The sequence below is a fragment of the Oxyura jamaicensis genome, chromosome 9 (assembly GCF_011077185.1).
Source record: "Oxyura jamaicensis isolate SHBP4307 breed ruddy duck chromosome 9, BPBGC_Ojam_1.0, whole genome shotgun sequence".
Lineage (NCBI taxonomy): Eukaryota > Metazoa > Chordata > Aves > Anseriformes > Anatidae > Oxyura > Oxyura jamaicensis.
The window spans coordinates 24,375,982-24,391,762 of NC_048901.1; the positions used below are offsets into that span (position 1 = coordinate 24,375,982).

The window sequence follows — 15,781 nt, forward strand, 5'->3', positions numbered from 1 at the left end:
GTGTGACAGCATGGGGGGCAGCGAGGGCTGGGCGGCTTCCCAGACAGGTACGTGTGTGGGAACCCAGCTCTGGGGTACGTGTGTGGGTACCCAAATCCTGGGCACAGCCACGGCAGCCCGGTCACTCCCACCCGTGGAAGGTTAACGCGTGTTCTCAGCCGGGACTCGCGGGGCCCAGCTCACGGCAGCACCGCACCGCAGCAGCCGGGTGCCGCCACCCGCCGCGGGGTCGTTGCCCTGCCCGCACCCCTCAGGAGCACCGAACCCCTCGGCTGGGGCACCTCGGGGCCAGCCGCTTCCAGTCCCAACCCGCCCGCTGCGGTGTAAGCCGTGCGGACAGGTGGCTGCCTCGACTCGCCCTTCAGAATTTCACTATTTAAGGTGATTTCTGCGGATTCCCCGCAGCACAAACCAGCTCCTCACAGAGCACCGACGCGGGTGCAGGACCCCTCGGACCCCCCCCCCCCCCCACAGCGGGGCGGGGCCGGGGGGGGGGGGGCGGGGCGGCGCGCGGGGGGACTTTTTTTTCCCGGCGTGCCCCGCGCGGGCGCCGCGGGGTGCTGCGTCACGGCGCCGGGCCGCGCTAGTCTCTGCGTGGCCGGCCGCGGGTGCGGACGCGCGCCGCCATCATGGCCTCCGCCGCCGCGCTCCCGGCCCCCCCCGCCGCCTCCTCCGCCGCCCCTGCCGTCGCCACAGCCGCCGCCCCGCCGGCCCCTTCCTCTTCCTCCGCTGCCGCCGCCGCCGCCCCGGGCATCCTGATCGGCGACCGGCTGTACTCGGAGGTGTCGCTGACCATCGACCACTCGCTGATCCCCGAGGAGCGCCTGTCGCCCACGCCGTCCATGCAGGACGGCCTGGACCTGCAGTGCGAGACCGACCTGCGCATCCTGGGCTGCGAGCTCATCCAGGCGGCCGGCATCCTCCTCCGCCTGCCGCAGGTCGGGGGGGGGCTGAGCCGGGCCGGGCCGAGGCGGGGGGGGGGGGGGGGGGGGAAGGGGGCCGCCATTGGGGTGCGGCGGGGCGGGGCGGGGGGGGGCGGCGGGTGCCCGGCACAAAATGGCGGCCGGGCGGGCTGAGGGCCTCGCTGACGGACGGGCTGAGGGGCTCCCTGACTGACCGACCGCCGCTCCGTCTCCGCAGGTGGCCATGGCGACGGGGCAGGTGCTGTTTCATCGCTTCTTCTACTCCAAGTCCTTCGTCAAGCACAGCTTCGAGGTGAGCGCGGCGCTGTGCCGCTCCCCGAAGGCCTTCAGGCCACGCTTCTCCTTAATTACCTAGCGTTAATTTTTATCGGCACTCGAATAACCTGGTGGAAATGGGCTTCCTTTCAGATTGTTGCGATGGCCTGCATCAATCTTGCGTCCAAAATCGAAGAGGCGCCTCGGCGTATAAGGGATGTGATCAACGTGTTCCATCACTTGCGCCAGCTAAGAGCAAAAAGGTAAGAGCAGTTCCCTTCTTGGCACCAGCATCTTTTGTCACTAATGTGCGCTGCAGTTCTCAATTCACAGTATTTTTCCAGGCTAAGTTCAACGACCTAAAATTGAGAAAGGAGCGCGCGTGGGCTGCTATGTAGGCAGTACAGCTCAGTGCTGACCTCTTCTAACGTTACTTTTGACTGTTTGGTAGACCTTCTTTTATTATTTATTTAGCTACAAGATTTTTGAGTATGGGTTGTAGTTTTAGGTCCGTGGTTGTAGTTTTAGGTACGCCACTAATTGATTTTTTTGATGTCTTGTAGTTCTTGAAAGGTAGTGCTAGGTATGACAAGCCAATTAGCGGGTTGCTGCGTATTCTCTAGTGTTTTAACAATGTTTGGCAGTCCTCATACTTCTCTTCTGATAGCATGTACCCAGCCAAAAGGGGTTATAGTGGCAATGAAGTACCAGTTAACAAAAGATGAAAGCTGAACCTCTGCCAGCGATAGCAGTATTACTTTTTAGAAGTAGCGGTTTTAGAATCTGAAGAAAGTATGGTTTGGCCTACAGTGTTTACAGCTTTAACACGACCTCGACAAGGAATGTATAATTGAGTCTTGGAAGCTGAAGGCATCTTTAATTGCGAAAAGTGAGACTTAGGTTTGTTATGGCACCGTGTGTTTGCGTCAGTCAGTAAAGCGGGAATGTGAGCTCACCTGATCTGTGTGCAGGTCCGGGTAATCTGTATGTTCTAGTCGTGGAGCTGTTCTCAGCTGCAAGTGCCTAATGCTGCTGCTTTGTGTGTGAAGTGATGTATGTTCTCATGTGGAAAGCAAACGAACACGGTGCGTTGGAAGGAGCAAGGAATGGTTGAAAGGAAGGAGTTACAGTTAAACGTAAGATTTCTTTAAGCACGTGCTGCAGCAGTGTTACAGACAGGTTGGAGACTTCAGCTGTGAAGTAGCTTTACTTTCAGTGTCTGATCACTTAGAACTCGGGGTAATTACAGTTCTAGAGAGGTGGGTGTTTCCAACTAGATCTTTAAATTCACACTTTGTCTTGCTCGGTATCGTTAACAGGAGCTCAAACTGAGTTGCGTTAACTTCTCAAAGTAGAGTAGAAATCCCGTAGGGAAGCCAGCTGTTTTCTTGGTACGTTTATTCTGGTTGTGTTTCTGTGGCTTCTATATGTCGGCTTTTACTGCCTCGTGCTCGAGTTCTGCTAGTTAGCTTCAGATACAAGAAGAATGGCCTAGTGTTACGCAATGAAAGGAACTTAGTTGTGTTGGCTTTTTTTTTTTTTTGCTTTTCCTTTGAAGCTGTTGGCCCCGAGAGAGTTTTTTGAAGTTACACTGAAGGTGACTTCTGTAGTATTGTTTCTTAACCACAGTTGTGAGAAGGGAGTCTGGTTATTGGGTTATTGAAGCTGGGTCAGAGATGCGTAATGTTTTGGCCTTGATCCAGATGTCGAAGGTTAATTAATCATATGCAATGCTTTTCTTTGCAAGGAGAATACAAATAAGTCGTTTCTTTGTGCCATGCAAAGGATCAGAGAAACTGAACTTAACCTGTGAACTTAAATCTTTCCAGCTAGCCTGTTCCAAATCAGAATGTCACTTATGCATGTTACATGGTGTCTAAAACGCATCATGTCGGGAGAAATCGTGCACTTCTACCCATTATTTTCTGGAGAAATGAGTATTGTTGCTCTGAGATTCTGAGTGAATCTGCATGAAATTAATCTAAAGATGCCGAAGTCTGACATTCAGGCTGGCTTTTCTTTTTTTACAAGCAGGATGTAAACGTTTTTCTGTACTTTTTACAAGATTACAATCACAATCTGTACACGTTATTAACTTCAACTCTTTTTTCCCTTGCAACCGACTATACAGCGACCAGCTACATTTACCAAAGCCTGGGTGATGTGGAGTGGTACATAAAGATGAAGCTGTCGTCATGGCAACAGTGAGTGAAGTATCGAAAATCCCCAAGGAGAAGCCAGTGCTCTGAGAATAGGTCACTGGAACCGGGGGACTAACAGGTTGGCCGCTGGTGAACCATTTGGAAGAACTCCTGTATCTTGTTATAAGCTTTTTTCTTTGCTGTCCAGGTTTTTAGAATACTAGCTTAATCTTCTTTTATCTGAAGCTAACACTTAGGCCGTAGTTAGTTTCTCACACACAACACAGAACTGAAATGAAGTTAGGCTGCTGTACTTTTTTTTTTTGCTTCTAGTTTAGTATTTCTGTTAACTGAAGCTCTTAACCCCACACGTGAAGGTTGAGTAGTTTGAGTGGGCTTGCTTTCTTAAACAATTTTGGTTTCTTGGTTCCACTTTCTGGATCTGTATAACTGTAGCTTGAATCCGTAGTAAAACCTGCCTTCACAAAGGTACAGAAGCCTCACATTTGTAAAGTTTTTTATATAAATGATGATATAAGTGCTCCCTTATGTCTGTGTTTGCAGAATGGGAATTGCATTGGAATTTCCTTTTTGTAAGTCTTGCAGTCAACTGGGTTGCTGTTAGGTGGTATTTCTAATACTGAGAAATAAGAAAAAGCTTTAAAAGAAGTGTTTTGGACAAGCACGTTTTCTCTGGAATCCTTCACAAGCATATGTCATGTAGTATTGCATGTGAAATGTTTGTGTGCATGAAGAAAAGCTCGTATTATGAAAAATACTGCTTTTAAAACTGTGTGCTGAAACGTCTCTGTTCTGAGCCAAGTACAACGTATGTTTAACATGCAGAATGTAGTTTTAAAGTGATTTTATCTATCTTAAATGTGCCTGAAAGCTGCAGAAGGGCCTTACGAGGCTTCAACCAAATGTGACTCCTGTCATCTGTAACCTTGCAAGCGTTGGTCTGAGAGGCTTACTCAGCTGTTCTGCACCTCTGCTGCAGCCGTCAGGTTTACACACTTACGTTGAAGTGGCCTGCATTAATGCACAAAATGTAGCGTTCTTAACTGGTCTACAGATCTACAGTGCTTGTATTTACAGTGTTGGAGACAAACGTAGAACCTGATTGCTTTTCACACTGGCTGGCATGAGAGAGATCTGTCTGGTCTTTGAAATGAGATGCTGACGTTACGCTGCACTTCCCAGAAGTACTTTTTGCACTTCAAACAAAGCCACACGCAGGGTACTTCTCCTCCAACATATTAGACGTTCCAAAGACGTGCAATTTGAACATTGCATCTAATGAAGCTGTGGTTGTGTCAAGAGCACAGATCTTGTTTCAGAAGGATTTTAAAAAGGATGTTTATAATTCTGTTGCAAACGCATTTTGGTCCGTTTATGTTTTGGGTTGTTGCGCTGTCTCTAAATCCAGATGAAGGTTTGTGACTGGATGGGCTCACCAGAACGGGCACTGTGCTCTGTGTAAGGTCTCGCCTGGAGCACTAGTGCTGGTTTGTAAGAAAATGTAGGCATGTGTAACACTGCTTTGCTATATAGGGCTTGAAGCTTATATTTCATATATGGGCTTAGCAATTAATTTTCTCTGCCCTGTTACCTGGACCTAAAAACAATCCCTGCTTGCACTGAGAACTAAGTGCAGCAAATCCAGTAGCAAAGTTCCTCCTACTGCCTTTCGAGTAGGAATACCAAGGAGTTTTCCACTTGGAAATACCTGAAGTCCACAACCTGTAAATAACCGCACGTCCCAACACTTGGGAGTTGATGGCAACAGTGCCTGACCAACCTTTTTCAGCGGGGAACTTCCCTTGTGCTCATAATGTGGTGCAGTGAAGCCTCAGGCAGATCTGTAATTTTGCGTAAGTAGATAACAGGCCACAACTCCCGTCCTGTTTCTGGGAATACCCTCAGATAAACGGATGGTTTTCTCATGGCTTCCTTGTGTGTCATAGGTGCCCAGGGTAACTCAAGACAACAGAGTGAAGCACGCTTCCAAATGTCTCTTAATTTCAGGTTTCCCATCACTTAGCTGTGTATGAGCAGTTTGTAGTGATCCTCTTGCCATGTAGGACTGTGAAAACTTGAAGTAAGGCTTACTTACAGTCTGTCCTGTTGCACTTGTAGCTGGCTTATTGTTTTCATGGTAATGACTTTCTTAAATACCTGTCAGAGAATGGAAAGCCCTGTGAAAGGTAGCGAGCCTGCCGCAGGTGGTTAAGCGATCCCACCTGGTCGTGCTGTCTCACTTTAGATTTTAAATCCTAGCTGCTCGAGCTGTTTGGTGTAAGATGGATGCCTCTGAAGCATGGTGCGAACAAGCTAAGATGAGCCTGGATGCCTGACCTTAGGTTCCTGGTCTCAGTGATGACTCGCAGACCCTGTTATGCTGGTGATGGCTAGATACAATTGTGTGAAGAAATGCTCATTAAAACTCGGTGTCGTTAGGTGAAAGCAGCTGGAAGTGAATCAGTTTCATTGTTTTGAAGAACTTAAGTTGGTTCTCTGAAACAGTCTCCTACCAGAGCTTTATGCTCAGACTTTTTCTGATGAGTAAAATAACACCATAACTTCTCTGGAGAAGTAGTCACGTTAAACTTCAAGTCTATTCTCCAGTTACTCAGGGGAAAACTATGTATTTTGGCTGGGTCGTATTTTAAATACCTGTAATCACAAGCCATGTGAACTTGCTGTGATGAAGGTCTCTCTGAATGAATGAGAGAAGTGACTTCTACATGACAGAGAGCACTGAGACAAGTAGTGTGGCTCGTACTTGAGCCATGGTCCTTCCTGGCACCGAGACGCTGCAGGAGTTGATCTCAAGTGTCCTGGGAGTTGTTCCTCTTCCCCTTTGGGAAGAGCTGGGGGGAGCTCGAGCTTCTTTTAACCAACGGTGATGAGCATCCTTCCAGGTGACTGCAGAAACCTTACCTAGTGTAAATTGTGAGTTACTGCAGCGGGGGAGTCCCCCGGTTAGCCTGGTGATTCAGCTGACCCTTTCTTCCTGGGATGGGAACACAGAGGGGTTTTTGAGCATTCCTTCTGCTCTGACCTGTCAGGGAAAAGAAATGGGATCAACGTGTGGAACGTGCATCGGGTCCAAAAAGACAACTTAGCAGTGAAACGTTTTGCCTGATAAAATAGGTGCTGGGTTTGGGATCTCCTTCGCATTACTGTTTTCTGTTCAAGATAATGTGAAACAAATTTGTCACCAGTGTTTGAAATGGACTAGGCTCATAGTGTAAACTGTCTGTGGTTTATTAGAGTGTAACGAGTTGCAAAAATACTGTCCCGCTCTGTAAGGCGTTACAGACAGGGCAACGGCTGAGCTTTCATTGAGGAATTGGGTGCAGCATGTGGAATGATGGAAGGTGAAGCCTCAGCACAGACTAAGGAAAGAAAACGAGTTGGGGTATGGTGCTTCGGCATAAACCATACAGCAAGTTATTTCACCTGAAATTTAAAAAATGCCTTGAGCTCAGTTCCTGGATTTGGGAGGAATGAGGAGTTGATTTGCTAGGGCTAGACTTAGGAGTTTTTCTTTGTCACATGAGTGATTGGTTTACAAATGCAAATACTGATCAATAGATGCAGTGCGCAGAGCCACAGGCAGACCTTAGAGTTTAAATTTGTTGCTTTCCCAGGCTTTTCGTACATCGCAGTAGCAGGGATGTCTCCTCTCAAGATCTGAATAATTCTGCCTTGTGGTGCATAGGAAACTGCAGTTTGAAAAGCACGAGCCTGCTACTTTAATGTCAGTAAAGCTGCTCAGAAAGCTCTTGTAGCTTGTTTTTGCTTTGAAGTCCTGCCTAGCAGAGGTAGTTGCATCACGCTCCTTCCCCCATCACTATCAAGAAGTAAAAAGGCTCCCTGAGATCTTTCATTGTAAAGGTGCCTTCCGTCCCAGCAGCTGGACCGACGTAGTTCGCAGACACAGTAGGACAAGTTTTCTTGTTTTAGCCATCTAATCTGAAGCAGTCAATTGCAGAAACTAAACTAGTTTATCTAAACTTGGACAGCACAAGATTAATGCTTAAACTTGCTTGCAGGAGTTGAAAACCGGATTCTGTTGCCATTAGTTGGTTGGAAGGGAAAACAGAGATGCACTATTTTTGGATATGCAAAACAGTTTTGATTTTATTTCTTGCAAACTATAGGACTCCAAGCCCCCTGATACTTGATCAGAACTACATAAACACCAAAAATCAAGTAATCAAAGCAGAAAGGAGGGTACTGAAGGAGTTGGGATTTTGTGTTCATGTCAAGCATCCGCATAAGGTGAGTTATCAAAAATAATGCCGTTGTAAATATTACTCTACCTTGAATGCAGCCCTGTGAGCTGTGCGACAGAAACACAGATGTAAAAATGATCTGATTTCACTTATTTATTCCATAATAGCTGTCACGAATGTATTTGCAAGAGTGTTTGAGCTAATGGCCATATTGATTGTGGTAGAAATTGCTTCCTTGGAAAGTGTTAAAGGTGACTGTTCTTCAAAATCACAGCAAAGGAGCAAAACAGAGTATTGTCTGAACACAATGGGGTGATCTGTGGGCTTAGAGTACATAATGGGCAAAGGAGGAGCCACCATTGTTTAGGAATGCCATTTGGTTAACGTAGTTACTTCCTTACTGTTGCCTTATATGTTAGAACTGAGTCTCTCTTTTCCCCCTTTTTCCTCAGATCATTGTTATGTATTTACAAGTCTTAGAATGTGAACGTAATCAAACCCTGGTACAGACGGCCTGGTAAGTTGTTTTCCGTTCTATTCCTAGCCAGGAAAATAGTAGCAGAAATAATAAGCCTGATGATCCATATGCAAAGCAATGAGATGTAAGTTATTACATAAATACCCACTTTTAAAATACTCTGGAGCTTGTTTCTGCTTACTATTTTCATGGCTTGATTCCCTTCTGTAATGGAGAACTCAATTTAACTTTGTTCTTTTTTCTACTCTTTAATTAAAGGGTAGTCCATGATGGTAAGTCATAGAGCTCTGCCCTCTGCACCTCAGCCCATGACCTGGGGATGGCCTGTTTGGCTGCCCTTCTCTCCAGCCAACCCAGTGCAAGCTCTCATCCGAGATTCACTGAAGTGGTCCATATCCATCGGGCAGCATCTTCTAGTTCTGTCTGGGTGTCAAAAGGATTTGTATATTTGCTTTTAGAAGTACCTGTTAAAAATGTCTCTAAATGTGTTTATTGCCTAGCTACTGTATGCTGTAGTGTATCTCAAGGGCCCGTGGACACATTGGGTAGATTTTCTGCCAAGATGAATTCAGCTAATTTAACACTTGGCTAGACTCAAGGTTTTTGTTTTCATTTGTGTTTTTTTTTTTAAAAAAAAAATACAGTGCATGCAGCATGTTCACTTAGTATCCATGTGGGGCACTGTTCCGTAGAGCCAGTAATTCCTGACTGCTGTTTGTTTCTTCCCTGTAGCTCAGAAATTTAGAAATTGCTGGAGGTCTCTGCTGTTTAAACATCTCTCTTGGCATCTGTTTCTTGGCGGTGCCACCATGCTGGAAGACAAGTAGCTTAGTGGAGTAGTTCCAGTGTGAACTTGTAGGGCCTTTTCTAATGTGAAGATTTTGAGTGCAGTGAGCAAATCAGACTCTTCCCTTTCTGGATGAAGTTAATGTTAATCGAGGTACACGTAGGATTTAAATGTGATGTTCTGTGAACTTCATAGGTCGCATCTAGCCTCTGGAAAATGGTAGGTTAAAAATATCCTGTATTTTCATGCTTGCATTTGAATTTGAAACATACTGACTTTGAAATGTGAAAGCGTTGGTGTTTAAAGCAAACGGACAGATGAAAAGTACTTGCTAAATTGTTAACTATGGACACTTCATGGTGCAACTTGACGTAACTGGGGAGAAGCTGTTATTACTTGCATTGGTGTTTAGAAGCAATGGCAATGGAGCAAACTTCTTTTACAGAAGTAACAAATGTAAACATCACATACAATAATTATAACAAAACTGTGTTTAATACTATAAGAGAAAAAATAATAAAGTCAATTGAGTCTCCAGAACTGTTATCCTCTAAAGGAAAGGATGTAAACCTAAGATCCAACCTTGCCTAAATTCCTTTTTTTAGGAACTACATGAATGACAGCCTTCGGACAAATGTGTTTGTTCGCTTTCAGCCGGAGACTATAGCATGTGCTTGCATTTACCTTGCCGCTAGAGCTCTGCAGGTAAGTATTAATCTTTCTCTGGTTTGCTATGGCTTTTATCACTAGTAACTTGTTCTCAAGAAAACAGTAGTGAAACAAAGAGTAGTCTGTAATCTCTAAGCCTGTTTTTAAATTTGTTTTCAGATTCCACTGCCTACCCGCCCTCACTGGTTCTTGCTCTTTGGCACTACAGAAGAGGACATTCAGGAGATCTGCTTAACAACTCTTAAGCTCTATACCAGAAAGAAGGTAACTTCATTAAATATTTGTGTGTTTTTTCCAGTTCAGGGGCTGAGAGCACACAACAGAAGCCGGTCATGTTTCCGGGCAGATGGTTAAAGGACTTGTATCTTGGGGAAATGGGACAAAAATACGAATTGTCAAAGTCTCTTACCACTTTGTTATTTTGACAGCCCAATTACGAGTTTCTGGATAAAGAAGTAGAAAAGAGGAAAATGGCACTACAGGAAGCTAAACTGAAGGCAAAAGGTTTAAATCCAGATGGAACTCCAGCACTCTCAACACTGGGTGGCTTTTCACCTGCATCCAAACCATGTAAGCTTGTTCTCTGAACAGAAACTTGCATAGTACTATTTGAGACCAGTAGTACACTCCTGCATAGTGGTGTGTTTGAAAAATGGAACTTGGAGAAACCTGCTGACAGGGTTTTGGCTTTCTCTACTTTAGTGTTAAACTGATGAGTCCTGTTGGAAGCTGTGGTTTGTCTCATAGAGCATGCCTGTCCTCCTGTCAGCAGGCCAGATTTAAGTGCATTTCTTACATAGTAGTCGTTACATGAAAAGGAAGATACAGTTTTGAAGTGTATCAGTTTTCTGTCCCTAAAGATAAATTGGCTTCACAATGTGCTTGGCTGGGCAGGTGACAGCCTCTCGCCCTGGAGGAGCTTATGACCTTGTCCTGGGAGTATCTCAATTTGGTTTACGAACTAAAGCTTTTATTTTTTTTTATTCCTGTATTTGTACCACTGACTTAAAAATCTGATTTTGCTCTTTGGTCTTAATTGTTTCTATGCTATTGAAAATCAACTGTCATGATAACAGTAGAAGATGGGTATTTGTGGGCTGGAAGGGCAGGCTTTACTTTGTAGCGTTTGAGCCCTGGTGGATCAAGTCCCAGGTGAGCCTGTTGCTTGGCTTGAAGGTCAGTGGTGTCCCTCGTGGGGTGCCTCTCACCCCGTTCGGTCAGTCTGGTTCAAACTGCCATGGGTGTACCCACCGGCATCTTACTGTTCTGTCCTCAAAGGGGAGGCCAGCAGTAGCTCTTGAGGTCGTATTTCCGTTTCTCGCAAATACTGGTGTGGGTACATAAAAGGTACGACGCGGTCATGACAACGTCTGGGTAAAATGCCTCATCTTGAATTGAAATTTGTAGCTTCCCCGAGAGAAGTAAAGACTGAAGAGAAGAGTCCGGTACCTTTGAATACCAAAACCATTAAGAAAGAGCCAGAAGAAAGGCAGCAAGCTTCGAAGAGCCCTTACAATGGGTAGGTGACATTTCTTTTCCTGGTTAAGAGGAGCCTTCTGTAAGGGTTTCTTCAAGTGAAGTACAGTGAACTACTTTGGGTTACTGAATGGAAGTAATGAATATCCCAGAAGTGTAACCCTATTTCTCTCTTCTCTCTGCCCCCACCCAAAGCATGAGGAAAGAAAGCAAGAGAAGCAGAAGCAGCAGAAGTGCTAGTCGATCCAGGTCAAGAACAAAGTCACGGTCTCGATCTCATACTCCTAGGCGGCAGTAAGTAGCGTGTTGGTTGGTTGGTGTGCGCTCTGGGGGGACAGGGTGGGTGGCTGGTTTTTTTTTGCGGGGATGTCTTTTTGTCCATAATTAGTTCTTTGTTATATTTTATGGGATAAGAAGAGAGCTGGCATTGAGGGGAAGCTTCATGAAGAGGTAAAGAATTGCAAAAGGTGCTGCCTTCTGGTCTGGGGCTTCTGGGTTGCTGTTTTTTTAAAGGAGCACAACTCAAAGGTGTATTGGTGTATTGTGGGAATGCCACCACCGTTCATCAGTTATCTATTCTGGAGAAATAGCACTGATTTCTTCCAGTAGCTTGGAAGTTTCTAACCAAAAAAACAAGCATACTCCTCACTTCTCCTTCCCCGCTGCGTGAATGCAATGTTTTAACTTGTTAATGTTTTTCTGTAAGCTACAACAACAGGCGGAGTCTGTCTGGGACGTACAGCTCAAGATCGAGAAGCAGGTCCCGCAGCCACAGCGGCAGCCCTCGCCGACATCACAACCACGGCTCGCCACATCTGAAAGCCAAGCATAGCAGGGAGGAGTTGAAGAGCGCAAACAGACACGGTCACAAAAGGAAAAAATCCCGTTCACGTTCACAGAGCAAGTCCAGGGATCATTCTGACGTCGCCAAGAAACACAGGCACGAGCGGGGCCACCACAGAGACAGGCGCGAAAGATCCCGCTCCTTTGAGAGATCCCACAAAGGCAAGCACCACAGCAGCAGTCGGTCAGGACACAGCAGACACAGGCGCTGAGGTTTGAGCCTGCGCTAGGTCCTAGCCAAGCCTGTATATAACCCAGTAAATGGACTCTTACATGAGAACAAAGGAATCGATTAGGATTTGTTTAATTTAAGCCCAATATCTGATTTTTCTAAAACACGTAGACCATTTTCTGTTGGGAAAGGAACTGTTACCAACTTTTGCACATAATACCTTAGCAGTATCAAATCGATGGAAAACAATGATCAGGTGAAATTGTATGTATTAGAGTTGTGTATTGTTTATCGCTATGAGAACTGGAGAGTGGATTTCTGTACAAAAGCAAAATGTACCTTATTTTTATACAAGTCAATTGCAGACACTTATATTTAAGTATAGTTATTTGTTTAAACGATGGTGGATACTTTCTTACACTGGTTTTAGTCTGCATGTGTTAAAAGATTTTTACAAGAAATAAAATATAAGGCTTTTTTTACTGCCTGCTGGATGTCAAATGTATTGAGACTACTAAAAGGAATTCTGTTAAATTTTGCACTTTGTTGGACATCACTGGGACACTTAAAATATTGACGTGCTTCTGGTATAAACAAAACACTGAGAAATTTAGAGGGAACCGTGGAAAGCTCTAGAAGTTTGTGTACCTCTTAGCACAGCCAGCCAGGAAGACGGATGCACTTCTGATGCATGCAGCAAGAGGAACACGTGAGCAGGGACTAAGCTCCGCAAAGCTTGGTGGGCTGGGCAGCTGGCGGGGAGGGAAAGCTGTGAAGGAGATGGATTTCACAAGCCCCAGCCAGGATGCTTGAGGACAAGAAGTCGAGGCTTTTGTGTCCCTGTCTGTCTCCCAACATAAAGGGGAGAAAGGGAGAGGAGGTTTGGGTTCTATCAGCAGCTGCTCAGATAATAAAATGCTAAGCTTACAGGCAGGAGGCGGCTGCTGTCATCACAAGCTTTAGACACCAACCTGCAGACCTTTGGGTGTGGCAACAACACGGCATAAAAACATCTTGACTCCTGAAGAGCTTCTCCCAACTCGGTGGCTGTGGGTGACGTGGCAGAGAGGCAGTGCAGGAGAGGGCAAAGCCCAAGGCCGAGTGAGCTGGGAACTGGGTAGGGCCCGGCATGCTGGGCGGTGTCAGGAGCCAGTGCCAGTCACTGGGCAAAGGTTCTGCAGCCATCAAAAGCAAAACGGGGGAGAGCGACTGAGCAAAAGCTGCTCTGTAACTGCCGTGTTCCCGTAAGCAGCTGCCCAACATCCTGCCAGACCCTGTTTGTATGTGTTCTCTGGAAATTCAGAAAGGTTTTTTTAAAAAAAAAAAAAAGTTGGAGAAGATAAATGTGTTTCTCTGTCTCTTGGTTACCTCTGTTGTGTTGTGTTGTGTTTTTTTTTTTTTTAATTGCAAAAACTTGGCCTATATTTCACGTTGTTTGTTGCTTTCAGAAAGTTGTGTTACTATGGAAATGAACGTTTTTCCATAGATACAGGTACTTAAGACAGTTTGGGGCAGTGATAACAGTTCCACAGTAGCACAATTAGCTCAAGCTCTGGGTGTCAGAGTTCATTTGTTGGAGAGAAACTCGGAGTGGGCTCAGCCTCTGTGTGCGTGAGCACTAATACCCTTCTGTACTCCTAGTGCCCGGCGCCCCGGAGCTGAAGAGCTGAAGTTGTGTCCCATACAGAGCTGGAACATCTGGTGATGTGAAACGTCTAGACACCATCTGCTGCAGATGGCGTACGCAGTGAGCTTGCCGTCAGCAGAAGTTCAGTGTTTGTCTAATCTTTCCTGGGGGGGGAAATAAGATGTGTTCAGTCAGCTTTATTGATGGTGGCCGTGACCGCGTAACACCTGTGAAAGAAACAGGCCATGAAATAAATGTGTTTGGTTACTGAAACGGAAGCAGCACATCTGTCTCAAAGCCCACCTGAGCTGGGGTCAGTGCTGTGAAGAGGAGAGGTGCTGGGCAGAGCAGTGCCCAGGGGCACCACTGGGGAGCCCCTGGGGTCTGGCTGGGCTTTGCCTTGTGCAAGTTGTGGATTCCTCATCCTCTTCAGCTCGTGTCAAGGGGAGAAAGCTGCCCCCAGAACAAACTGCCACCGGTTAAAGGGGTGGGGGACAAAAGCAGTGGCAAAGCAAAACCGCCAGCTTGCTGGCAGCGTGACACGGGCTGTGCTGGGAGGCGATGTCACCTGCTGGGGAAGGCAGCGAAGCGCCAGCCGGGGACTTTGAGCAGGGCCTTGCTCTGTTGTATTGCACTTCCGTGCTAGGTCCACGGCAGCAGCAATCAAATTAAAAAGAAAATAAGGGTGTTGGGGAGGCCCAGCTACCAGTTCCTGCCCCTTTGCTATCCAAATGTGTTTCCTGACTGTTACCAACGCGTAATGGTGTAATGGTTCATCGTGCAGGGAAGCAGCGAACGAAGCACGCGCTGCCTACACCGCCGTGACAGCACCAGCAGGAGTTTAACACACAAAATCCTCCGTTCCCAGGGTAAATAAGCAGCCTTGGTGATCTGTTGGTCTTCGGCTGTAATTGGCGTACGTCCTTCATGCTGCAGAGCATTATGTAACGTGCACAGTAAGCACAGTAAGACCATGTCTAAACATTTACCCTTCGGGGAGGAAATGCTTTTATGATAAAAATAGAGTCCTGAGTGCTCCACGGCAGCGATATTTCTAACCGAAACCCCATGTGCGGATGGAAACGGAATGGCTTTCCCAGCCCGAGCTGTACTGCAGCACAGCACAACTTCCCCTCTTCCCCATCCCTTTATGCTTGATTTACTGTGCTCGTTCTCTCACCAGGACAGATGAAAGCACCAGGACCTCAAAGAAATCAGCGATCAAGCCTACAGCTGAGAAATAATGGAAGATACTTGGTGCTCTTCCTGTCTTCCCAGTATTTTTAGTCATCGCTGCCTCCGGTGCGCAGGCCGCGGCTGCCGCAGTCCCGGAGGAAGGTTGCTGGGTCTGCTCTGGTGGAAGCAGATGGAAGCAGATGGCCAGCAGGCCGATATTTGCTTTCCACTGACAGAGTGGGCGCCGTCCTTGCCGAGTGGCAGATGGCAGCCAGGGTGAAGCAGGAAGAGGAGCGACGCAGCACGGCGCCCCGAGCCGCAGCCCCCTGCCCGGGACGCTTCTGGCAAGGAATTGGTCCGACAGAAAACTGCTGCAAGAGCCTGAAACTGCACGGTCTGACCGAAACAGCAAAGGGAGCACACGGCAGGGCCGTGGTTAAACACGTCAGGGGGACAGGAGGAGCTGGGCAGGTAGGAGCTGGGGGTGACACCTGCCAGCACCCAGGGCCAAGCGCAGCGCCCACGGTGTGCTGAAGAGGGGACGTTTTCCTGGAAAATACAGAGCATTTCTGCATGGGCTGGTGCTGCCGGCACTGCTGAGAGTGAAATGAGGTGCTGAGTCTGAACTTTGAAGCTCTGAGACCTTTCCAGAGACCCACGAGAACTAACTGATGGGAAATAGTCCAAGTGGCTGATCTCTTCAGAGCTGCGGTTTGCTGGGGTCTGTCCCTCCCTCAGAACTGCTTCTCAGAAAGTTAGCAAGGGATTACGCTAAAATGTGTTGAATAAATTTTCCACAAAGTGGAACAAACATTTCAAGTCAGTAAATCCATTATATTGTGACTGTCCTTCACTTCCAGCTCTCTCACAGAATTGGAACCCAAAGACTTGGATGGCTTAGGAGGAAAACAAAACCATGACAAATTCAAGTATGTTCTTGATTGAAACTGTCCCAGTAAAGTAACCCTCGGGATTTTAGCCTCGCCCAGA

The 15,781-nt window shown here is 46.8% G+C and overlaps 1 protein-coding gene across 3 annotated transcripts; it reads left to right on the forward strand.

The window, feature by feature from the left end:
• The first annotated feature begins 534 nt into the window (after positions 1-534).
• On the forward strand, positions 535-12,482 carry CCNL1 (cyclin L1). Of its 3 annotated transcripts, XM_035334269.1 has the most exons (11): positions 587-938; positions 1,141-1,215; positions 1,332-1,441; positions 7,489-7,609; positions 8,016-8,080; positions 9,434-9,533; positions 9,657-9,761; positions 9,926-10,067; positions 10,905-11,016; positions 11,169-11,267; positions 11,680-12,482. In XM_035334269.1, exons 1-11 carry the CDS (start codon positions 630-632, stop codon positions 12,026-12,028), a joined length of 1,587 nt encoding a protein of 528 aa, XP_035190160.1. In that variant the 5' UTR covers positions 587-629; the 3' UTR covers positions 12,029-12,482. The 3 variants fall into 3 exon arrangements, 2 of the variants coding, with proteins under 2 accessions (XP_035190161.1, XP_035190160.1); XR_004753142.1 differs by lacking the exons at positions 9,926-10,067; positions 10,905-11,016; positions 11,169-11,267; positions 11,680-12,482 and adding an exon at positions 8,300-8,313 and having other exon boundaries at positions 535-938; positions 9,657-9,673; XM_035334270.1 differs by lacking the exons at positions 9,434-9,533; positions 9,657-9,761; positions 9,926-10,067; ... (1 more) ...; positions 11,169-11,267; positions 11,680-12,482 and adding an exon at positions 8,300-9,383 and having other exon boundaries at positions 539-938.
• The last annotated feature ends 3,299 nt before the right edge of the window (positions 12,483-15,781 follow it).